Source organism: Protopterus annectens, chromosome 4.part0 (genome assembly GCF_019279795.1).
Source record: "Protopterus annectens isolate FY-2018-M chromosome 4.part0, PAN1.0, whole genome shotgun sequence".
Taxonomy (NCBI): Eukaryota; Metazoa; Chordata; order Ceratodontiformes; family Protopteridae; genus Protopterus; species Protopterus annectens.
The window spans coordinates 11,791,813-11,816,998 of record NC_056733.1 but is presented as its reverse complement, the minus strand read 5'-3'; the positions used below and the strand labels follow the sequence as shown (position 1 = coordinate 11,816,998).

The following is a 25,186-nucleotide window of genomic DNA, read 5'->3' as shown; positions in this document are numbered from 1 at the left end:
CTGTCTCTCCAGCAAGTTCTGTTAGAGTCACAAATAAGATTCAGGTCGTAACCCTTGCATAATTTTTCTTGCGAATATGTAACATTTTCATAAGGGCTGGATCAGAGAATGCGTTGCAGGTCAGGCATAAGTCACCTCTCAATAACCGATATGAGACAGAGTAAAGGGATAGGGACTTTAATCGATCTGCATAAGATCATTTATGCATGGCATTAGCTAAAGAGAACGGCAACTTTAAGTTCTTCAAGGGATTTTATCATGTGATTTTTATTAGAAATGTTATTGGTTTTTGATAGAAGTGAACGATATTTAAAAGGATTTTGAATGCTTTGTAACTGTTTTTAAGTCTGAAGAAGCATCCTTGGAGATGCGAAAGTGCTTACTTTTGTGGAATAAAGAAGTAATTTTCAGTCATCTTTAGTGGTTTGCTTCGATTGTTGTGGAGTACCTACCATTCGTTGTTTCGATTTTGTACAGTATTCTGCTTGGAGGTACCTTACCCCTGCAGTGTTTTCTTTTATTTTTTGCATAAGACACGTGTCTGACACTTTATATATTTTTGTGAGAAATCTCTGGGGCCACTCCAGTTGGTGTAAGTACCTGGTTACATATATTCAAAAGTGAGTATTGTACTCGATTATGGGCCTGATGAGGGCTGAGTGCAATAGCACTGTGACTTCCTTTGATCTCGATGCCATGGCTTTACTTATTAGTTGAGCCACACATAAAGATTTCCTCACTATCATAGCTACCTGGTGGTCAAATTTTAAGGTACTATCCATCTGTGTTCCTAGGTCCCTCAGTGCTGCATCTACTTTTCGGAGTGTGCTATCAATATTATCATTTGCAGAGATATCTGATTTACGGAAGGGTATGAGTATGCATTTTTTAGCATTTAGTTTTAGACCATGGTTTTGGCACCAGTTGTTTGTCATGTTTTTGTCTGTTTGTAGGATGTCAACATCATTTGGGGCTTCAATGATTGCTCGCAGCTTACAGTTGTTGGCAAACTTGATGAGCCAGAGCCCCCCAATATTGGTCTTCACTTCAGAAAAGTATATACCAAACAGGAGGGGTCCCAACACTGAGCCATGTAGGACATCGCTAGTAACAGGTTTCTTATCAAAGGTGGATTCACCTATCTGTAGTACGTGGACTGTCAGTAAGCCAGTTTGCTATCCATCTGATAATTTAAGGGTTTATGCCTAACTCAGTAAGTTTATATATGATCCTGAGTGGGAGATTGTGTTGAAAGTTTTGGCCTGGTCTAGATAAGTGGTGTACCATTTTACCCTCATCCATGGCCCTGGTGACTTTCTCAAAGAAGTCCACCAGATTGAGCAGGTAAAGCCAAATTGGGTCTGGTCCAGAGTTTGTAGAGTTCCTATGTCATTATTGATCAGGTCCATGGTAATTCTCTCCATGGCCTTGTCAATAAGAATGGTCAAGCCTATAAGCCTATAGTTCCATGGGTCAGTTGATGGGCCCCCTTGTACAAAGAGATGATTGTTGTAGTCCTTCATTCCTCTGAGAAAAAGCCCATCCAGACACTGTGGTTAAACAGGGTTTCTATTGGCCCTGATAGATTATATTTTAAGCTATTTAAGAAGCATCCTGAAATGTGGTTGGGACTCATGGAGGCTGTATTTTTGGCTTTAGTGAGTGCAGTAAGGACCTGTTCCCTTGTAATGACTGGTAGGGGGATGGCTGTGGATATTACTTTGGGTATGGTAGGAGGTGATGGGTGACAGAAGTTTGAACTCAACTTTTCAGCGCACAAGTTATATACAGTTTCAGGCTGGATGTAAGTGTTGTCATCCATGGTTAACTTGGCATGTTCCTGAGCATTTCCCCCGAGGTTACAAACATAATTAAAAAAAGCCTTGTGGTCATCTTTCACCTGGGGAGCTATCATTGCCTCATAGTTTGCTTTGGCACTTTTGGCCATCTCTCTAATTTGTTTGTTTGTTTAGACAGGTGAGTGTCTTTTTGCACTGTTTTGTCGGTTCCTTCTTGGCTTTGTAGAAGATTTTTTTCCTTTTGTTGAATAGGCTTTTTATACTAGAGGTCCACCAGGGTGGTTTATTTTTCCAGTAATGCTAGTTTTGACTCAGACAGGTACTGCCTCCTCTATGTAGCTATGAATGTGGTCATACAGTGCTTTTGTGTACAGTTCAGAGTAGGCTGTAGTGTCAGCTGAGTTCAGAGGGGTTTGGAAGTCTGATAAGCTGTCACATAGTTTGAGATAGTTGGCCTTAACAAAGTCCTTAACAGGTTTGGAGTTTGTTGAGGGCTTTAGGTTAGCTTTTTAATACTAAAGGGGATAATTTTTTGGTCAGATCTTACCAGGGAGGAGTCAGTGCATGGGATGGAGCAGCTTCCCCCTCAATGTTTATGAGTACTAGGTCTAAGATATTTGTGCCTCTATCTGGAGAGCTAACTAGTTGCTCCAGGGTGTTTACATTGACAAAGTCCAAAAACCTCTGAGCAAGTGAATTATAGGTCGTATAAGTCTCCCAGTTTATGGAGAAGTAGTTGAAGTCACCCATACTTATGGTGTTAGGCTGAATATTAAGAGATTCCAGTAGGTTTAGATTGGAGGTATGGTTTTCCAGACTCGTGTTAGGGAATCTGTAGCTATCAAAGATATGATAGGGGGCCACACCTATGGTTAGTTGCATGAAGAAACTCAAGCGAGTCATTTTGTTGGACCAGTCTAGCCGTGAACTTGTCTTTATGAACATTGAGACACCTTCTCCCTTTGTTTTATCCTGATCTGAGGGGGATTGGAATGTATGAAAGGCATTGTGGCTTTGATAGCCAGAATGCTTTCCATTGTTCTGAACCATGTTTCCATGACTGCACATATATCTGCATTCTCCAGGGTGAGGAGTGCATCCAGGAAGTGCATTTTTTTTATTTAAACTTCTAGTGTTGAGCAGCAGTACCTTTAGGTAGTTGTGAGTTATTTTTGTTATGTTGGAGGATTTAACAATTTTGCATGGCTTAAAAAATGCACTATTGTGGATAAATAAAGTTTTTGCCAGTATCCAGATGCCAAGTGGTGACAAATACAAACCATCTCTGGCAAAGCATCGTGGTTTGTCAATCACACCTCCCTAGGCTGACAGATATTTGATCCCCCTTGTTGTGAAACCAGAAACTAAGCCAATTGTTGAAGTCAAACATTTTTTGCTAGTAGTGCAGCATCATCATTGGTGAAGGTAGGATTCTACTCAAGGATATATGTATATCCACCTGAGACACATTTTCAGAGAGCTCCATCATGTCACTTTTCATGTAGTCCTGTGAGGTATATCTTAGGTCATTTACAGCCACATGGACTATGATTGTGTCATACTGGTACTTGAGGTTTAAAGACTTAAGTGCATGAGAGATCTGGCAGATCCTGGCTCCAAAACACCAAAAAGAGGAAGCCTATGTAACGTTATCTGAAACCTTTACTTGACAACAGAGTCTTCCTCTTTTTGGCATTTTGGATTTGTGGATTTTGACTCTGTTTTACCAAGATTCGTATCCTGTTTTATCCTGGATCCTGGCTGTAGACAGACATCTCACTGATGTTCTCCTTGTTTAGCCTGGTAAGGGGGCATCATTATGTCATACAATGGAATCCCTGATAACTAGAATGTTTGGCTGAGTGGTGTGTTGCCTTATGAGCTTGGAAGTGAGGTTACTATGATTTTCATAGTGATGTGTTGTGTGAAGAACTGTCTTTTTTGAGTGTGCAGGAGGCCATTGAAAGATGCTTTTAGGAAGTTCTGGAGGTTTGGGTAGATTATAAGTGAGTTCCTCCACATATGTGGGTCTATTTGTTTGTTCCTTAGTGTTGGTAGTGAATGTTTTGGGTGTACATCCATACAAAAAGCCATCCATTGCAAGACAACAGTCATTCTCATTACCTCCTTTTGATCAAGACAGATCTGGTTCCCTATCCTAGGTCAGTATGGGAAGGAACCCCCTTGGTTTCTAGACCTAGTTTGGGATCTGATCTCTCTCCCTTCTGGGTAACCTCACCTGGTCCTTCCCAACCTGAAGCTCACTGCTTGTCTTCTCCATTCCATTGACAGCATGGGAATCTTCCCTCCCTTCAGATGTTTTGCATATTCTTACAGCCTCTCAGTAGGAGTCTATGTGAAAGGTATATCACAGCAAATGGAAGAGATATATATAGATATAATATAGAACCATTCCCAGCTCCCATGCCTGATGTATTCAGTTTTTTGTCTTCTTTGTGCAGCATAGTCAATTTTTTTTACTATCAAGGTACAGTTAGCGGCTCTTTCATCATTCCAGGTTGGGTTTCAGTATGGTTCCTTAGCTTCTCATAAACGACACAAAGCCTTTTTCAAAGGGACATTTCATTTAAGACCTCACATCAAAAGAACAGGCCCCTCCTTCGGATTTGAATATCATTTTAGAATCTTCATCCAGACCTCCAGTTGAACTGGCCTCTACTGCAGAGCTAAAATATTTATCTTGGAAAACAGGATATTTGGTAACTGTTAAGTTAGCCAGAAGGGTTTCCGAACCCCACTCCATGTCCTCTGTTTTTCCATACATCATTTTTCATAAGGATAGAGTTACCCTTAGAATCAATTCTTCCCTTCTGCCTAAGGTGGCTTCCAAAACTAACTGTTCTCATCATATACATTTGCCTTTATTTTTCACAAACTACCAGAACAAGGGAGACTACATTCTCCACAACTTGCACATACACAGCATTTTCATTTTTATTTGCACAGAACTGCTCCTTTTAAGAAAGATGAACAGCTTTTGTGTCTTTTGCACATAACAAGCTGGGTAGGAATGTCACCAAAGTATCTCTGTCTAGATGTCTGATTGTATTACATATAGCTACTCTTCCCAAAAGAGACCAAATATTCATTACAATGATGCTAAGTGTACCCTCCCTTTATTCAGGCACTGTCATCTCAATTGTCCTTGTATGTATAATGTATTATTTGTATTACAGTGATGTGGCCTCTTTGTACTGCACTTCAGGCTGATTATTCAGACTCGCACTACAGTTGGCTGAAGCAGCATGGAAGTATAGTGGTGGTACAGTTAACTATAGTAGCACTGAAGTACAGTGGTAATACAGTTAGCTACAGTAGCACTGAAGTATAGCTGTAGTACATTTAGCTGAAGCAGCACGGACGTATAGTGGTGGTACAGTTAGCTACAGTAGAACTGATGTATAGCTGTAGTAGAGTTAGCTACAGTAGCACTGAAGTATAGCTGTAGTACATTTAGCTGAAGCAGCATGGAAGTATAGTGGTGGTACAGTTAGCTACAGTAGCACTGAAGTATAGCTGTAGTACAGTTAGCTGCAGCAGCACATATGTATAGCTGTAGTAGAGTTAGCTACAGTAGCACTGAAGTATAGCTGTAGTACAGTTAGCTACAGTAGCACTGATGTATAGCTGTATTAGCTACAGTAGCACTGATGTATAGCTGTAGTACAGTTAGCTACAGTAGCACTGATGTATAGTGGTAGTACAGTTAGATGAAGTAGCACTGATATATAGTAGTAGTACTACAGTTAGATGAAGTAGCACTGATGTATAGTGGTAGTACAGTTAACTATAGTAGCACAGACATATAGTGGTAGTACAGATAGCTAGTAGTCCTGACATATAGTGGCATGACAATTAGCTACAGTAGCACTGTTAGCTGAAGCAGCATGGAAGTATAGTGGTGGTATACTTAGATATAGTAGTACTGATATATAATGGTAGTACAGTTAGATATAGAAGCACTGATGTATAGCAGTAGTACAGTTAACTAGTAGCCTTGATATATAGTGGTAGCACAGTTAGCTAGAGTAGCATTGAAGTATAGTGGTAGTACAGTTAGCTGTAGTAGCACTGACATATAGCAGTAGTACAGTTAACTGGAGTAGTATTTATCATACCTTCTTTAAGGAGTATTTCCTGTTGAGAAATGCCATTTATTGGTGATAAAGCCTGTTTAATATGAAGTAGTCATTGTTATTAAAATGTAAGGATCCCAGTACTTATCTAACATAGAAAAGTGCAAGGGGTTGTGTCCCTAAGGGGAAAAAAAACATTCTTGCTGTTTCTACTGCCAATTCACTTTTTTCCTTTGCAGTACATCCTGTATTTCTCATACATCATAGTGGTATTTAGTAAATACTATCAGAAACAGTTGTTTACTTTCTCATTCTGACTCCTCAAAGCTGAAAGTAAGAATATGGTTTGTCACAGTCTGATGGAGTTATAACCTTCCTATCATTCTTTAGATATGTCAGCATGTTTGAGATTTTCAGCAATGAGATTTGGAACCTTAGCTCATGAAAAATTTTAAGTACCAGATTACCAAATTGATATTTATGTGAGCAGGTCACCTCATAATCAAAGTGATCATCAATAATGCTCTTCCGCTCCAGTAAAAGATGATGAATTTCATACTTGATTATAAAATGGTGTATGTCCTATGTATGCAAGAGAAAGATTCACTCACTGGATCTCAGCTACAAAAACTCTGGGTGCTTCATCGTGTGCCCTCAAATAATAGTTATTGTATTACACAAGGCACCATAATTATGCTCTGAATTCAGGAAGAATCCAACTTTGCTATGCACCTTTGTGACCTCAGAAACACACTTAACAAAGTCTATAAAGAAACTCCAGATACTGTTATGCTCTAGGCTCAAACTAGAATATAAACAGCAGCTACCACAGAATGGTGGCTGGAACCTCAAACGGTTTTAAAAGCTGCAATACACTTCAGGCTATCACATTTCTTGTCAGTGAATGCATGAAATGTATTATAGCTTTTAAAGCTGTTACAGCATCAGGTGCAGTTCTCTTCTGATTGATATCTCTAAGACAGAACTAGTGTTTTATAGCTGTAGAACACCTTGAACTCACAGAGTTTCATTTTTATCTCTGTCTGGTAGGATATGAGGACAGCTCAAGTTCCAAGTTCTAAAAAGTCTTGTGTGACAGCTTTTACTACTGCAAAACATTTGGCTCGCCAGTTCTTTTCTTCCCTTCTATCTTTCTGCCTTTGTAACTGGTAGTACATGAAGCATCAAAAGCTTTTTCTGTGTATTGCAAAGACTGTTTGGGTTTCTGTGATCATAACTAATTATGAATGTCATGATTCACCTCTCAATTTTCACTTTTCTCTGCTCTCAGGATAAATCTTTTGATATGAATTTCTCTAACATGCAACAACTTCCTTGCGATCAAAGTCCTGATTGTATCCTTTTTTTGTGAAATGCACATTATTATAGTGAAGTCTCTTATCCTTATTTCAGCATCCGTTTCCCAGTCATATACAAATAATATGTTTATTTATCATACATTTCAGAGATTTATGCAGATTCTCTTACACAGACCGTCTGTAACTGATATCGTCATAATATATCTTATTGTTGACAGTTTCAGTAACTCATTTCATATATGGAATGCAGAGAGACAGGTCTCTGGTTAATCATGTGTACTATTTATGAAGAAATGGAATAAAGTAAAAAAAAATATATATAAATTTTCCAGTGATCAGCACACATTTTGTGATAATTTTAAAGCCATCACATTCTTCTCTGTTAATGAGCTATACTTCTTTTAAGAGGGGAAAGAAAAGTTTAATAAAAAATGTTAAGGATCATTTTAATGTTCTTGCTTCTCCTGCCTCCAAGTTCAGATTGTAGCATCTTAGTGTTACTGCTGCATGGGTGTGCATTCCTGTTATTCAAGTGCAGTAAACAAGTGTGGAATTTCTGTCTGCTTAGGTATGTGTTATTCTCATAGGACGAAGTTGTATGCAAATCAGGTACAACATGCTGTAATGAGATCAGCCCGTGCGTACACATGAGTATGAGAGGCAGTATGTTAACTCACAAGCTGAGGAAAACATTTTAGTTGTTTGCAAGTAGTATAGCTGGCAATTCTCATACATCGAAGAGGTATTCTGTAAATACTGAGTAAAACAGCTGTTCACTTTTGGAATTTGACTCCTCAAAGTTGAGTTATAAATAGAGGAAGAAAGAATGTGGACAGCTACATTGTTTGGGAATAAATATGCCAAAAATGTCATGGTAGACAAAATGAAACCATGTTCTTATTCAGATATGCAAAGTGGCTGCAGGATTAATTAATACAAAAAGCAATGAGCGACAAGGTGAGGAAGTGGTTAGTACAGCCTCTTTGTCGTATACGTAGTCTTCCCCTTCTAGAAACATGCCAGTAGGTGACATGGTGGTATTCCAGTAGGAGTGCATGTCTGTCCTGCAGTGGACTAGCATCCCCTTCTGGACTGACTCCTGCTTACTGGAATAAGCCAAAACTCCACCGTGACCTTGATAAGGATAAATGTGAATAAAGTGGGTGCTGAACATGAATCGATCACTCGTGTAAAACTGTGAGTTCATGTCAACAGAGAAAAAACAAAGTATACTCACAGTGCTTATGTTCTATGTCTTTTTATGCTTAGTGCTTTTACAATTAGCCACACTACCAGAGACCCACCATCCCATCAACTAAAGGCCCAGCTTACTTTCCAGAACAGTGCACCACATCAGGGGGTATGAAACACAGAAGCAGAACATAATTGTCTTCAGACTGGGAAACCACAGAGCAGCTGTTGGTGCAGTTCCATTTTATGTGCTTCACAGGAGGAGGGGTGTATGCAGTAGAACATCAGTCCTGTCACACCTTCATGAGTGCTCTCACTGGCATTGTTGGAACAAGTAATATGTCATTAGTACACATGTGCTGAATCCTTGAATGAACTGTACAGTATATGGAGAGTGCACACATCTCAGCTCTTTTTCTGTGGTCACCATAGTACCTTGCCTCCATGGATGTCAGTGTTGCAGTGGATCAATCTGCCTTCTGTCCTAAGGATGGCAGGCTGTCATCAGCGACTGTCTCCAACCCTCTCCAGTCACCTTGACAAACACTCAGTAATCAGTCCCAAGTTATCTTGGTTGCAGTCAGTCATGGCTCTATGAGCTATACTTTTGGCTATAATTCTGACTCGCTGTTGAGGATCAGAAATGACAGATTATTGAGCATAACAAAGTCATTTGGTGGCAAGGCTACCACCTATGCAGGATGTGTGAGCACTTTTACTGCCACTATGGAATACTGGGTGGCATGCCAAACAGCGGAAATTTACTCAAAGCAAAATGAAACTTTCTGTGTTACTTCCTGCAATGGGCAGCAAATATATATATATATATATATATATATATATATATATATATATATATATATATATATATATATATATATATATATATATATATATATATATATATATATTATATATATATATATATATATATATATATAGGTGCTCAGCAGAATGTCAAGCATGTATTTGGCCAATAGCTGTTTAATCAACTGCATATGATCAGCTAAGTAGCTGATGGTCAGGTGCACGAGATTGTACAATTCCAGGGGTTAGAGATTATGCCCTTATCCCGTGTTAATCTCAGAGTTAGTATATATATCACACTAGCAGAGGGGTCACAGCCCTCCACGTGGGGGGTGAAGGGACATGCCTCCTGCAAAAAATGATGTTTTTATTTATTTTTTAAGTTTTAAATTTTGCATGTACCAAGGCTGTTTCTCGGTGCATGCATACTGATGTTGTCAATGTCAGCATTTTGGACATTTTGACATGGATGTTTTGCCATTCATCTCCTGGTGTATTGGATTATAAGTAGTACTGATATATATGTAAATATGGATTTCTGTGCACTTAGAAAGGTGAACAAAGAAATGATTAAAAGATACTGTAATGATGCAGCGTTACTTAGGCCCCTAATCATCGATAACTGTAGAATGGTTTACAGTCTACATAAAACAGTCGTATTAGAACAGTACAGCTATGTGAATATATGGCAGAACCATGCAGTTTAAAGAACATGTAGAACTTGAACTAAGTCCGCAGGATACATTAAAAGGCACACTGCTGTGCACTGTACATAGTGGAATATATAAATATGAGATTATAAGAACATTCAGCCTCAGCAAATAGTTCGAATGACTTAGTATCAGAAAAAGTAGCTTCAAAAGCTGTTGCTGAGATGCAGCAGGATGGTAATGTGTGTACTGTGGCTAGATGGTGTACAGAATATATGTGTTTATGCAAACAATTGTTGGTTTACGAAGCAAAACTGTAGAGAATGCAACAGTTAAAGCCATGTCAAGAGTTTAATGGAAGGTTAATAGCAGTGCAGAGGGTCAGCACAAATTGCAGCCAAATAAAACAACACAAGGGCCAATAGTGCTAGTAAAGTGGATCCAAAATTAATGAAAGGTGACATGGAATCTGGACAGCAAGAGGCACTATTATGATGATATATCAAGGGCATGAAAGGGACAATAAAAGTATGAGGCCACCCTGATAGATAGCTGGGGTGAAATTAAATGTATAACTGAATAGAAATTAAGTTGCTTCAGTTATTTCCCTTGTTATTTTTAGAAATCGCACTTTGAAAACCAGGACTGTTAGTGCAAATATTCTGGCAAAATAGCATACACTAAACATAACATTAAGGTACCACTGTCATGAAGATAAAACACAAATGTTGGATCTATATGTATGTAGGCACGTAGAGAGATGCGAATGGATATGGAAAATTAAATTAAGCTGTTATTATACCAAAAGAGACACAAAGCAGTGGCAATAATGCTATACCTGCAAAAAAGTATTACAGCTCTTAGCATGTAGGACTCAAATCCTTAAAATACAGGAATGAGAGAGATCAAAATGTTAGCCCCAAGTTTCATAACGCTAACCAGTGTGACATGCATAAGGAAACAAAACACCTGCACGTGTGGCTGGTGCATGGCTATACCATATCACCAGAACAGCAAAGAAAAAAAAAGCCAGCACACAGTAATTTCAGTGTAGCCTTCTGGCAAAGGAATATTTTATTCCATGAAGACTAAGTAAAAAATTAAGTAAAAAATTAACCCAGTGGAGTCATACCGGTTTCGGCATAAGCCTTCTTCAGCAACCACACCCCAAAAAATCCAAAAAAGACTATTCGTTCACATATTTATATTCAGTGTAATAGTACCCTCTAGTGGATAAGAAATACATTGCAAAACTAAATCACAGAAATAATGTATTACAAAATCTGGAATATCCAAGAAATAGGTTCATAGGTTCATAGGTAGGTACTAGGCTATCAGCTCAAGGGCCTACGTAAGCCTAGCCAACAAGGTTCCATGGCTTACGCCACCCAAGAAAGTTATTTTCCTTAGCCACTGTCGAGCAGAGACACAGAAGTGATCCCCGGGGTGTATTTCCTATTTCCCTTCCACTCATCAAGATTTTTCTTGAAGAGTGCTAAATGAAGAACTTTGCTTGACATAGATAGGTAGCTTGTTTCTGAGTATAGGAAGTCTCTGGGACAGGAATATATCCCTCCAGCATGTCCTGTTTATTGTGGTAACAAGGTTTAGGTCCCTAGAGCATGTAGCTCGGAGGGATTGGGATTTCTTTAGGTGTAGCATGTCCAATAGCTCTGGGTTTGACATAGCTTTATATGTTAGGCAGAGATCATCTCAGAGTAGGCGACATGCTACGGAGTAAAGCTGGAGTTTTTTGAGGCGGTCAGTGTAGGGCATTTGTTTGAGGCCAGTAATCCTCTTTGTGAGATACTTCTGTGGCCTTTTCAGCTGTTGCAGATGTCTTGTGAGGTACATTCCAAAAGGGGCGTTGTACTCTATAATGGGTCTAATGAGTGTTGTGTAGAGGGGAACAATTACCTCTCTTTTCCTGGATGAGAACCCTTTTATGATGAGGTGTGCCACGTAGAAGGAATTCATGACTACTGTGGCGATGTGACTATCAAAGGAGAGACTACTGTCCACCTGGGTCCCAAGGTCTCTTATCACGCATTCATTGTTAAGTAGATTGCTGCCTATGTGGTAGTTCATGGGTACAGAGTTTTTACCAAAGGGGATGACACTGCACTTTTTGACATTGAGCTTGAGGCCATGGCTCTGACACCAGGCATCTGTCTCATTGAGGCCCTTCTGTAGGATGTCCACATCATTTGGGGACTTCACTATGGCTCCTAGTTTGCAGTCATCTGTGAACTTCGTTAGCCAGAGGCCTTTTGTGTTAGCCTGTACCTCAGAAATATAGATACCAAACAGGAGAGGTCCCAGGACGGAACCCTGTGGTACTCCACTTGTCACTGCTTTGAGGTCAGATTTGGAGTCTGCAACTTTTAAAGTGTGGTTTCTGTCAGTGAGCCAGTTGGCAACCCATCTTGTGACGTAGGGATTTATACCTAGTTTAGTGAGTTTAGCTATAATTCTAGAATTGGGGATGGTGTCAAAAGCCTTGGCGAGGTCAAGATAGGCTATGTGAACCACCTTACCCTCATCCATGACTTTGGTGACTGCCTCAAAGAAGTCGATCAGGTTCAGGAGGCATGATCTACCTTTCACAAACCTGAACTGGGTGGGATCCAGAGTTTGGAGGTTACCAATGTCTTTCTTTATGAGTTCCATGATGATACGTTCCATGACCTTGCAGACCAGGCTCGTCAGGCTAATAGGTCAATACTTCCCGGGATCAGTGGTGGGTCCCCCTTTGTGGAGTGGGCACAAAGCCTGATGCAAGGCTATTATTGAACATGAGGCTTAAGTGGGGAGCTAGTTCGTTCTGAAGTTCATGTAAAACGCAGCCTGGAATGATGTCCAGTCCCATGGATGCTGTGTTTTTGGCTTTAGAGAATTCAGCTTTTACCTGCATAGTTGTGATTACAGGGACTCTGCATTCTTCCTGTATAGATATGGGCCCTTTAGGGGGTGAGAGGGGGGTAAAGTTAGCAATGAACCTATCTGCCAGGATGTTGGCAATATAAGTTGGTTCTGTAATTTTCGTGCCTTTGTGCTGTAACTCAGAGCAGATCTGGGTGTTGCCATCTAGATTCTTGACATAGCTATAGAATGCTTTGTGGTTGTCCTTGGATTTTGTGGCGATTTTGTTTTCATAGCTAGCTTTGGAGGATCTTATAAGGGATCTCAGCTTATTACTGAGGCTGACCAGGGAGCTCCTCCACTCATGAGATTTTACTATATTTTGCAACAGTTTTTTTTCCTTCTGTTGTACAGTTTGTTTATGGCAGGGGACCGCCAGATTGGCTTCCTTTTTTTGGAGGATAGCATCTTGGTTCTGTTTGGGATAGCACGATCCATGCACTCGTGTAAGTGCTTAAAGAGTGCATTTGTTTAGGATTCAGCAGTTGTAACTGTATTGTCCATCTGCATGGGTGTCATGAAGTTCACCACTTCTGTCTTAAGAAGCATAAAGTTGGCTTTGGAGACATTTTTTACTGTGGTTTCCATAATGGGGGGTGAGGGTGGGATGTGGACATCAAGGGTGATAAGCTTATTACCTTTGGTACGGGCGAGGATACAGGACACCACACAGTTTCTTGCCATCATATCAGATATGCAACTGGAACCTGACTGGCTCTTATGTACTTTGGATGTCACCTCCTTGTATACTAGAATTCCCCATTGGGCAGGACTCACTGCTTTACAATATTGGCTTGATCGGGCGAATATATACAAACCAGGTTTTAACACTCTTCTGGTTTGTATGGCCAAATTGGTACTCATCCACAATGTCTTTTATTTCAAAGATAAGTGTTTATGGCAAATTCAAGGCACTCTTTTGCCCCTATATATGCGGACCTGTTTATGGCCTATGTGGAGGAGCAATTGATTTATGATATTAACCATAACATCTTCATGAATTAATTAGATATTTGGAGGAGATATCTTGATGACTGTTGGTTGGTGTGGAGAGCGGATGAGGCATTTCTTTTTGAATTTTTGGAATATTTGAATTCTGACAAGTGAGGTGTTGAATTTAAGTTAACTTATAATAGACGGAAAATAACTTTCCTGGATGTGTCGATTAGGAGAACTGAATCCGACACTTTGGAGAGTGAGGTATTTAGAAAGTTTCCTCAGTTTAACACCCTACTTCATGCCACAAGCTTCCAACCCCAACATGTCATCAGGAACATCCCCAAATCGCAATTTCTCCGTATTAGGAGAATTTGCTCTGATTCCTCCACATATGCCTACCATCGGCAGGAACTAATAGCCAGATTTAAAAATAGAGGGTATCAAGCAGGTGACATTACCAGGGCCATTCGGTTTGCTAACCAACAAGATAGGTCACAGTTGTTATCATACCATCTTAAATGTACAGACCAATCTCAGGAGCCCAGATTGGTCACTACTTATGGCAGAAACACTAGCAGTTTCATGAATATCGTCCAAAGACATTGGCACTTGTTGCAGTCAGATAATATACTAAACAGTTATATTAAGGATTGGTGTTCTTATTCCTTTCGGAAGGGGCGGTCATTGGGATCCTTATTCAGTCATTACAAAAGGGTGTATAATCATTTTTCTAGTCCCTCCGTTCAAACTACAGTAACTGGGTAACTTTTGCTGGGTTGTCATCCATGTGGGCACTGTTCATATTGTCCAAGGGTGCTCAAGTCAGATAGTTTTACTTCTCATAATTCTTCATGTCTATAATGTTTCCTTTTTTGCTAACTGCAGTACCAGTTGGGTTATTTATTTAGCCCAATGTAGCTGTCTGGCATTTTATGTGGGACAGACTTCCCGACCCTTTAAATTAAGGGTCAGTGAACACTTAAGTGATATCAGAAACAAAAAAAGTTTCAAATTCCTTATATAAACACATACTCAAACATCCCACATGGATTTTTAGCTTCATGGTCATTGACCATATCAGGTTTAAGAGCAATGAGGTTCATGTATTACATGAATTATTAACGAATAAAGAAAAAATGTGGATTGTTAAATTGAGAGCTCTATTTTCACCTGGGTTGAATGACCAATTTTGATGGATTCTGCAATGGATCATCATTTAGATATTTACTATTGGATTTCTGTACACATGGATATATACATTTTTTTACATAGTTCTTGGATATTCCAGATTTTGTAATTATTTTTGTGATTTTGTTTTGCAATGCATTTCTTGTCCACTAAAGGATGCTATTACACTGAATATTTTGTGGTGTGGTTGCTGAAGAAGGCTTATGCCGAAACCGGTATGACCCCACTGGGTTAATTTTTTATTGAATTTTTTTTACTTAGTCTTCATGGAATAAAATATTCCTTTGCCAGAAGGCTACACTGGAATTACTGTGTGCTGGCTCTTTTTTCTTTGCTGATATGCATAAGGGCCTAAGCTGGAACTATAGCTAAAGTGGAATGCAGGAAGTAGGTTACACTTTCAGGACATACTTTATTTGTGGAGACTTCTAAAGTAAGTAATAACTTCGCAATAAACACTATGTAGTATCCATTGCCATTAAATTATAACATCTTTGAGACCCTTATGGGGAACATTTAACAAATGCTGATGACTTGGTCAAAGTATACTTGTAGATAGAAATGGGAAAATATTTTAAATAATTCCTGACTATTAATGCTAACAATGGTCTTTGAAAATGTCTCTGTGATAGAAGTACAACATCCATGTGAGTGGCACCCATAATGTCAAGACTAAATTGTATACTGCACAGATGTATGAGTACATGTAAATGTGGAAAATGCAAACATGGACCGCTAGTAAATACTGTTCCAAGATGAAGTGCCAGCATGGGAAGTACTCAACTGCAAACAGGATCCTCACCTCTGTGGCACAGAGAGAAAAAGCCCTGACCAGGAACTAAACAACCTAAATGTGAATGGTGGGGAGTGTAGGGGGTGAGACTGAGTGACTTATATCACCTCACTCATCCCGTAGAAAGGGCCAGGAGAAAGGCACACATTTGGGCTGACTTATGCCAGCTCACTCATCCCGTAGAGAGGGCCAGGAGAAAGGTACACATTTGGGCCAAATTATGCCAGCTCAGTCATCCCATAGAGAGGGCCAGGAGAAAGACAAACATTTGGGCCGACATGCCCAGCTCACTCATCCCATAGAGAGGGCCAGGAGAAAGGCACACATTTGGGCCAACTTATGCCAGCTCACTCATTCCGTAGAGAGGTGCAGTAGAAAGGCACACATTTGGGCCGACTTATGCCAGCTCACTCATCCCATAGAGAGGGCCAGGAGAAAGGCACACATTTGGGCCAACTTATGCCAGCTCACTCATCCCGTAGAGAGGGCCAGGAGAAAGGCACACATTTGGGCCGACTTATGTCGGCTCACTCATCCCGTAGAGAGGTGATGTAGAAAGACACACATTTGGGCACACTGCTGAAACTGATCCCTGGCAGAGTCTAGGTATATATGGGTTTTGCTATTCAGTAGGAGGGCGGGGCATTATCTGAGTCATTCACAAAGGCATGGGTGATACATTGCAAAGTCCACTACATACCAACCACTTGGAAACTGCTTTTTGTAATTCAGGATTTAAATTTAGAAAAATAAATAAATAAACAAAAAGCTCTCTGGTAGCAGAGACAGTCAGCAGGTTCCTATAAAGACAGCTATGCTTCTTCAGTTCCCTGTAAAACATTTTTTTCCCTAAGGAGATAGTGACATAAGATTCAACTCTTGAATCAATTCCTTAAATACATCAGACAAACAATCTTTGAATAATGTTATGTTCAGGGGTTTGAGCTGACTCAGCTTCAGAAGTTTAACACACTTCTGTTTTGGAGTCACATAATACAATTAGCTCTGCTACAACTGAGCCCAGTAATAGTTAACTTAATAATTTATGAAGCTCAACCACCTGCTTTCCAAAAAATGAAAACTTTTTTTTTCAGGAGAACCTTTTCAATTTTTGTCTGCAGGTTTCCATGAGGTAACTGGCTTAGGGTATTAGGGTCAGCCTTGAAGCTAGATATACTTTACTGCACTAGATTAAAATAACCTTGTGCTACCTGCCTGGTTCTGTCACAAAGAGATAGTGCCCTGACTATGACCAGATGACCCACTTCCAACGAGTGGCTCAGGTGCAGGAGAAGCTGGCTGGGGAAGAATAGGAGTGGTCAATGGTTCATCCATCTTGGGGCAGGGATGCATTCTGGCCCACTGCAGTGCTGACATCTGCTGGTGATAGAGGTACAAAATATGCAGCATATGAACCAGGGGGTGCAGATATTTTTTTGATGTGTTTTTTTCATTGTGAGTGAAAAAGCCAGTACAGTTGATCGAAAATCAGCAGATTGAAAAGTACTATTTTTTTCACTATGAGATTGCAGTACAGTGGGAATAGGGGAAAATGCCATTTCCCCACTTTAGTGCAAACAACGTGGGGGTTGTAGGAGTGCAGTTCTGTGTTTTGTTTTTTTTTGATCATTTACAGATCAATATTTACATTTTCAACAAGAAGCAAAAGATCATTGTAGGACCTCCTACTTTCCAATTTGATGAAAGGTTATACTTCCGAACCAGGGCATGTACTTCACTTTGCTAAGCCATCCCTACATAATAACCTTCATGAGGTGTGTGCATGAGCATGCATGCTCTCAGGAGAAAGCTTAGCTGGCCCTTGCATCTTCAATCAGCCACCATTTGAGGGGTTAAGGCCCATAAAAGAAAAAGCTGGATATCTGTCCAGATGATAGTTTCCTTTATCAGCTCTCAGCCTCATGGGATAATGAATGGCCCAATGGATCACTAGAAGTCTGATGATTAGCAGGCAGTGAGGATATAATCAATACAAAAAATATTCCTGTTCTGTCCTTATATAATCAACTAGCATAACAGCATCTGACATCCAGAGGAACAAGCATCTGCTTGCTCTCCCTAAAAGGTAATGTCAGTCTTTGCTTGATACCCAGTCCCTGGATATCACCAAAATATTTGTAAAAAAATGTAGCGGGAGGAGAAAGGAGAGCAGAAGAAATATCATTGATATATGTCACCAAAGAAATCGATAATTCGAGATCTAACCTGTGCTTCTGGGGAATGCTGTCTGGGTAAAATGCTGTAAAAGTATTGGCAAATTGAAACTTCACTTATTTTTTTTATTTATTTATTTTTTTAAAGATAGCTTGGTCCAAAACTGCCCAACCTCTGTTAGGGTCCCTTGAAAATATAGGTTACAGAAAAGAAGCTATTGGGTGGACAAACAGAGGGCCATCACTTTTGCCTCAAAGTTCTTGACAAAGGCAAGTGCATTTATGCACAAACTGACAAAAAAGCAATCACTTAGCTGGGACTGGTGGATAAAAAAATACAGATTAAGCTACTCTGGTGTGCATATGGAACCCAAAGAAATAAAAAATTATGGCTGCTCACTCTTTTAGGAGTAGATTAGTTCCCTTAAGCTCAATTCACAAAACAAACAGCATGCTAGTACTAATGGATTGCCAAGACTGCCATGAAACCACACAAACTGAGCACTGCGTTTCTACTCTATGCAGTCATTGCATCAGAAAGATGATGGATTCCAGTGGAACACCAATGGGCAGGTATGACAGATTGGCTGTCAGAACGCAGATGGCCATACTAGTCTCCAGAGACATAGTGTACTGTTTAAGCTGAGTCATGTGATTTGCCAGTTGCAACCATGGAACTTAAGAGATGCTGTCTTGGACACCTTATTATCTGCCTCTGAAAATCAAATTTGAAGGTCAGAGAAAGAGAAAGCAGAATTCTGAACATTTCTTTAAGAAACATAGAATTTGTTTCCCTTTTTACAGATAATAGTTTCTTCCCCTGGGACAGCAGAGGGAATGGAGTTGGCAACCAGATCTGAGGGGGCAGGAATAAGAAATATATAAAATAATGTGTTTGTGATGTCATAAGGTTCTTAAATAAAGTGTGAAGATGCATTTGATCTGACCATATTGTGATGGCAGGATTTATGAATTCTGAACATGAATGAACAGAAAAACGGTAAAGAAAGTGCATTTGTGGTAAAGGTGTTACCACATCAAGAGATCTTAGCAGAGAGATCACTGTAACAGGAAATCATCATTACATTATGACACTGTTTCCACATAGCTTGTCCTGGCCAGCATTTTCAGCTGCAGTCCTTAGTTCTTTTTTTACACCAGTTTTCTCTGGAATCCTAGCTAATGCACAATAAACAAACTTTTATAGACAGCTTTGGCAGGATAGTTTGTCAGTTCTTTGTGCCCTATCATGTCCTTCACGGTAACCAGCAGTGCAGTGATGTACGGGATTTAAACTAAAAACTTATAAGTTGAAAAGGTACTGTACAACACCATTACAATACATCAATGCACACCCTTACTGAAAAGGAGGAAGGGTATATATACTATTATACTGACAGCCCCTTAAAGATCTACTTTTATGGTCAGTAAACTTTACCCACAGCCACACTGGCTACTTTAGGGAGGGTCATTGTAATAATAAATCATAACATTTTGGTAAATTTCCCATCAGTGCCATATTTTCTCTGGGAGGCAGAAACAGGAAGAAAGCTAGTTTTGTATGTGACAAGTACCCTGTGATAAGATAAAGGTACTTCTACGTCAGTATTGTACAGCACTTCCTTTGTGCCAAGGAAACTGCCTTTAGCTACTAGAACCATCAATTCATAGGTGCTTAGGTAAGGCCTTCTTAGGCAACTACTCGGGTAAATGCAATGGATATAAATATTTTTCAAAGGCCTTACAGATATATTATTGTCATAATTTCTCTGAAAAGCAGCAAATTATGGCATAGAATGGATATATCTAAATCACATTTGGAATATTATCATCTACAGAAACCGTTCACAGGTGCACACAGTGCATAACAATTTACACATCTCATTCTATCCAAATGTAGAAGATGATTTAAGATGTGAAACATTTTGAACTGAAGGTGCTAATATATTCAGGTAAACCAAAAACTGCATGCAGGAGAGCAGATGATGAATGTTGTGTCTTTCGGCTTTTTCCGGTTAGGGGTCGCCACAGCGGAACTCCGGTCTGCTAATGATTGGTAGTTGATTTTTACGTGCCGAGTTACCAGCCCTGATGCACAACCTTCAACGAAGGTACGCCCATTCACGCATGTCTCGATGCAGAAGACGCTCTAGCTAAGAATCGAACCGGATAGCGTCTTACTGTGAGGTGACAACGCTACCGCAGCACCACCACCGCGGGCAGAGCAGATGATGAATATTGTCTCAAAATATTACTATTATTGCAAAGAGATGGGTCACATCTGAATTATGCAGTCAAAGCTGCTTTAAATATATTGCAGCTGAGATAGTATAGTGGACTTTATATCTGAAGATAAGACTGTTTTTTCCATATTAAGTAAAGATACTCATATTTTGTTGATGTCATTAGCTCCTTTAATATATGACTTGTTTACAAATAAGTAGTCCTATAAAATGATTAAATTATTTTACCGTAACTTAAGAAGAAATGCTGCATGATAATATGTCATGGAACCACTGCTTCAACAGTAGTTTGAAAGAAAGGTCAGTCTCCCAGGTACCTGTATATGAAGGAAACCAAGTACAATTTAACACTTTAAGATTTGCACCTTAGATAAAGTTCTGTTGAATGAAGAGCACTTTTGAAGGTGCAGTCTTTGTGAATGTTTAACTATAATTATTTTTTATATTCCCATGGTATAAAATATGTTATTCAATAGATGATATTCCCTTTGTAGGCTTAAGTACTCTTCAAAAAGGCCTTTATAGAATGCAGAATTGGTTGTTGTGAGATAACTTGTAGATCAACAGAGACTGTGGCACCAGTGAGCTTTGAAATAGTTATAATAAATCCTCACAATAGTTATACTAAATCCTCCTTAGACAATGTGAAAAAACAAACCTTGATACATGGTTTCAAGAAGAACTCTGGTTAGAATTTGCATAATAGAGATTGCTGAATTAGTCTTATAATTGTATTCAGGATATTTAATATAGTTATTAAACAAATAACTGTCCCAAAAGCAAAACTTCCCATCTTTGGCAGAAGTTTCATTTCTTAGAATAGAATGCAGACCCAGACATTGTAACTGTGCCCATAAGCTTTTCATAAGCTTTTGTCTAAGTAATAGGCATTGTGGAGGAGAAATAGAATCTTTATCATAAAACATCATTGTTAGTTTGCACCTTAGGAAATGAAGTTGGCTTAAATTTATCTAATTTACCTTGGCCAATTCACAGGAAGTATAGGAAAACAAAGGATGCCACTAAAAAGACACTGAATTTTAAGTTTGATTGTTGTGTTCCATGAATGCATGTACTAACTGGCAAAATATTTTCAAAATATGGATTATATATTAATAAGAGATTCCTAAGGAAAGATGTATTGTCAGTAAATAATGCAGAAACTATTTGGGGACTATGCAGTATATCACATAAGTGAACAAAGGCTACTAGCTTAATGTAGCTGGCCAAAAGCTATGAAAAAGCTGTTAGAGTTTTGTATTTTAGTTTCATGACCTTCAAAATAAATATAGAGTATAAGTATCTTGTTTTATCCTTCCTTCCTTCCATCCATCCATCCATCAATCCATCTGTCCATCAATCCACAGCCCTTTTTTTTCATTTACACATGGAGTCGGAGTGTCACATATACATATAAAACCCCTTATTTATAATTTAAGCAAAACTGAACTCAGTACTATTTATTGTTTCTCAAAAATAATTTTATAACACTAAGCAAGTTTCAATATATTATTAAAATCTTGGAAGGCAGACTACTAAAAGGTCATAGGTAACAGAGATATGCCAAAACATTTCCTTTTCTTCAGCTGTAATACCCCTTTGCAGTGTGTTATGAAGGTATATACAGTAATGTATGAGGTGTCTTCTAAAGAAGAAGTACTACAGATGCCCTTAGACGAGTGACTTCCAATAATATCTTGTGGAATTTAATGATTAAATTAATGATACTTGTAACAACAAAAGGAAACACACTGGGACAATTGTTCTGAAAGTCTATTTATAGACTAGCTGGTCTACTTTACTTTCAATTATTAGTCGCCAGATAACAGCTCATAAACTAAGTTGACTGGTGAACAGTTTTTTTTAAGGTTTATGCAGCAGTATATTGTTCACCTTTAATCACAACAGGATAAGAAAACCACCTGTTTGTAGTCACAACCTTAGTTATTTTTTGACACTGGAGTGATATGCAATAAACATTTAATGTATTTATTTATTTGTTGACTAGGTAGGAATACTGGCAACCTAACCTTTGTCAACCAGGACCTGGGCTCAGAGATGAGCTGAATTTACAGAGCAAACAGCAGTTTTATTTATCCTTTGTTGACAAGGTTAGCGCCACTAGGCTAGTGGCCTCTTTCAAGGGAAGACCCAAGCTGGTATTTATACTACTAGGGGAAATTTGGCCAGGCCATCAGGGAACATCTCCTATTATTGTCAATAGGTGTTGTGGGATCTTTTATACTTAAATGATGCAATGATGTAACTAACGCCTGTGAGACTGGTAAAGTCTGTCAGTGCATGCTCCAGTACTGGAAAGCCAGAATAGATACTCACAGTTTTATGGTTCGGCATTATCATTCTGTGCTGAAAACCCCTCCATTCCCCTCAAGATAGATGAGCCAGCATAATACCCCTTCTTTTCCCACCATCTCTGTTTACTAGTCAGGTGCCATGCTCATTAACTGAATAGAGGTCATCTGGGGATACATTCAGGACCTCAACCCTTTGCTTCACTGAGCTGGGAATATTTTGTAATTATCATGTTGCTAAACATGCTATCAGCCATGGCTACACAGGGCAGATACAACTGTAGCTTAAACTGCAAGACACAGGACTGTATGCCAAATTTTGCACATACAACTGCAACTTAAACTACAAGACAGTGGACTATGTGCCAAAAGTTACAGATACACCTGTAACAAACTACAAGACACAGGACTGTGTACCAAATGTTACAGATACAACTGCAACTTAAACTACAAGACAGTGGACTATGTGCCAAAAGTTACAGATACAACTGTAACTTAAACTACAAGACACAGGACTATGTGCCAAATGTTAAATACTTTATGCAGAATCTCTTGGTGTGAAATGCCAGGACGGATGACTATCTGCTCTTTGGCTCATCTTTGCTTACCTGGGTTACTGGACTGCTGGTATGCCTACTTGGAGGCATTAAATATAAATAGCTTGTGCTGAGTATTAGCATCCACAAATTTTCTTTATTGTGATTTATTATGCTTGCCATACACTTAACTGCAAATGCCTCCCTAATGCTAAGTGCCCCTTTTTCTGAATTAGGGCCCTTATTTCTGCAAGTATATATTTCCCATGTGTTATAAGCTGCTAATCTTGCTTTCTCTTACAATCTAACATGCTATTTTTAAATATGTTTCAAAAACTACTTCTGTTTATGTCCAATGCAATACATTATTTTATGAGAACTCATTTGCATGATATTTTTTCAATGCTTCCTACATGTGTAATATTTATCAAGATGTTTGAGGTCGTCTGTTTGTAATACTGTACAATAAATAGCAATAATAGTAGCAATAATACTGTACAATAAACAACAATAATGCTGTACAATAAATAGCAATAATACTGTACAATAAATAGCAATAATGCTGTACAATAAATAGCAATAATACTGTACAATAAATAAATAGCAATAATGCTGTACAATAAATAGCAATAATGCTGTACAATAAATAGCAAGTGAGACCTCATTCTGATTTTGCCACTTTGGTATGGGTATTTGCAGTAAATAAATGACTTACATACTCATTTTATTTTGCATACATCGGAGATGCATTGTAGATAAGTGTTTTACGCTGCTTTTTAAACATTGCCATATTGATTTTATTCAGCTGTTTTCCCATTGTTAATCTCCTTATACAATCAGATTCCATTTTAAGAAGAGAATTAGACAGTGACTGGTATGTAGCACTGAAGTCTACGTTACCCTAGGCTTTTTAAGTATCTCTAAATTAAAATTAAAGTACAGCTTTTCATGCTTTATGTTGTACTGACAGATGAACTATTAATTTAAGCATCTGTCTATTAAGCAAAGTGATAAGTCATTAATTATATTAAGTCTTTAATATTTGGCTTTTGTTTGAATGAGAAAAAACAGCTAATACCTAAGAGGATTTTTAAAGTATGGCTTGTGACACCAGGTAAGAATTAACTTGCTTATTAAGATGTGCTACACTTGCATTGCTGCAAAAAATAAATAAATAAAAACTACTGAACCTTTTGAGACCACCTGTCTAAGAAACATACATTCAAATTACTTAACTTGTTTGAATTCCTTTCACTGAACGAGGATGTACCCCAAAACATTTACGCAAAAAAGTGCAGCTGTTCAGAGCACATGCAATCCTGTTTAGCAAAAATATATGGAACATAAAATGCTGGAACAGAGATGTCATTGTACTGTTCCTTATGACTAGAAACTTGGCACTATTTTCTTAGTTTACAAGGTATCTTGTTTTCAACAATTAGGTTACTGTTCTCAGAAGCATTAGAAAGCATTTCCTTTCCAGTGCACATCAAGGAAACAACAAAGCAAAACTTTTTAAACAAGAAATATAATTCATTAGTATACTTACCATTTTATCTTTTCTTTTATTTAAGAAGCTTTCAAACAACAGATCTTCATGAGACATTCTGGATACTTAAAAACCAACAGCTTTTCTTCAATAACAGCTGCAGGAGGTTTCTATTTTTTTTAATGCTCCACCTTCATTTGTGACACTGATACTCTTGTTTAACTGGATATTCAATAAGAGCTTCCTCATTTCTGCATGAGGCACCCCACAGTGAAAATTCTGTGTGTACCACATTTTACCACAACAATGCCACATGACGTATGAATACGATATATATAATTTATTTTTGAACCAGGGTTAGTGATTTACATCGTGGCTTGATTAGATCTAAGGCTGGATGGCATTGTGGTTGTAAGCAGCAGGTTAGATAAGCTACTTCAATATCCAAAAGCGACTCCTCTCTAAAATACATTTATTATATACAACTGGAAGTACTGTACAACGGGAGATCACTGCAGTATTATATCATCATGATTCAGTTAAAAAAAAAAGAAAGAACATTACTGGCATAACTTAGAGAAAAGCTACAAGGGCCATAATGGGATGCAGAGAAAAAAATTCCATGAGAAGACTTAATGTACACTGTTCTGACCAAAAGATACGACAAGAATATTACGATATGGATATATAAAAACATGAATGATCAGAGCTAAAAATTGAAATTGGG

The 25,186-nt window shown here is 38.6% G+C and overlaps 1 protein-coding gene across 1 annotated transcript in view; it reads right to left on the bottom strand.

The window, feature by feature from the left end:
* The window catches only part of LOC122800112, a 300,532-nt gene extending 275,948 nt beyond the window's left edge, over window positions 1–24,584 (bottom strand). Inside the window, exon 1 of the mRNA XM_044069633.1 lies at window positions 24,520–24,584. Coding sequence (XP_043925568.1) covers window positions 24,520–24,576 — 57 coding nt within the window. The 5' untranslated portion in view covers window positions 24,577–24,584. The remainder of the gene's footprint in view (window positions 1–24,519) is intronic.
* Between the last annotated feature and the right edge of the window lie 602 nt (window positions 24,585–25,186).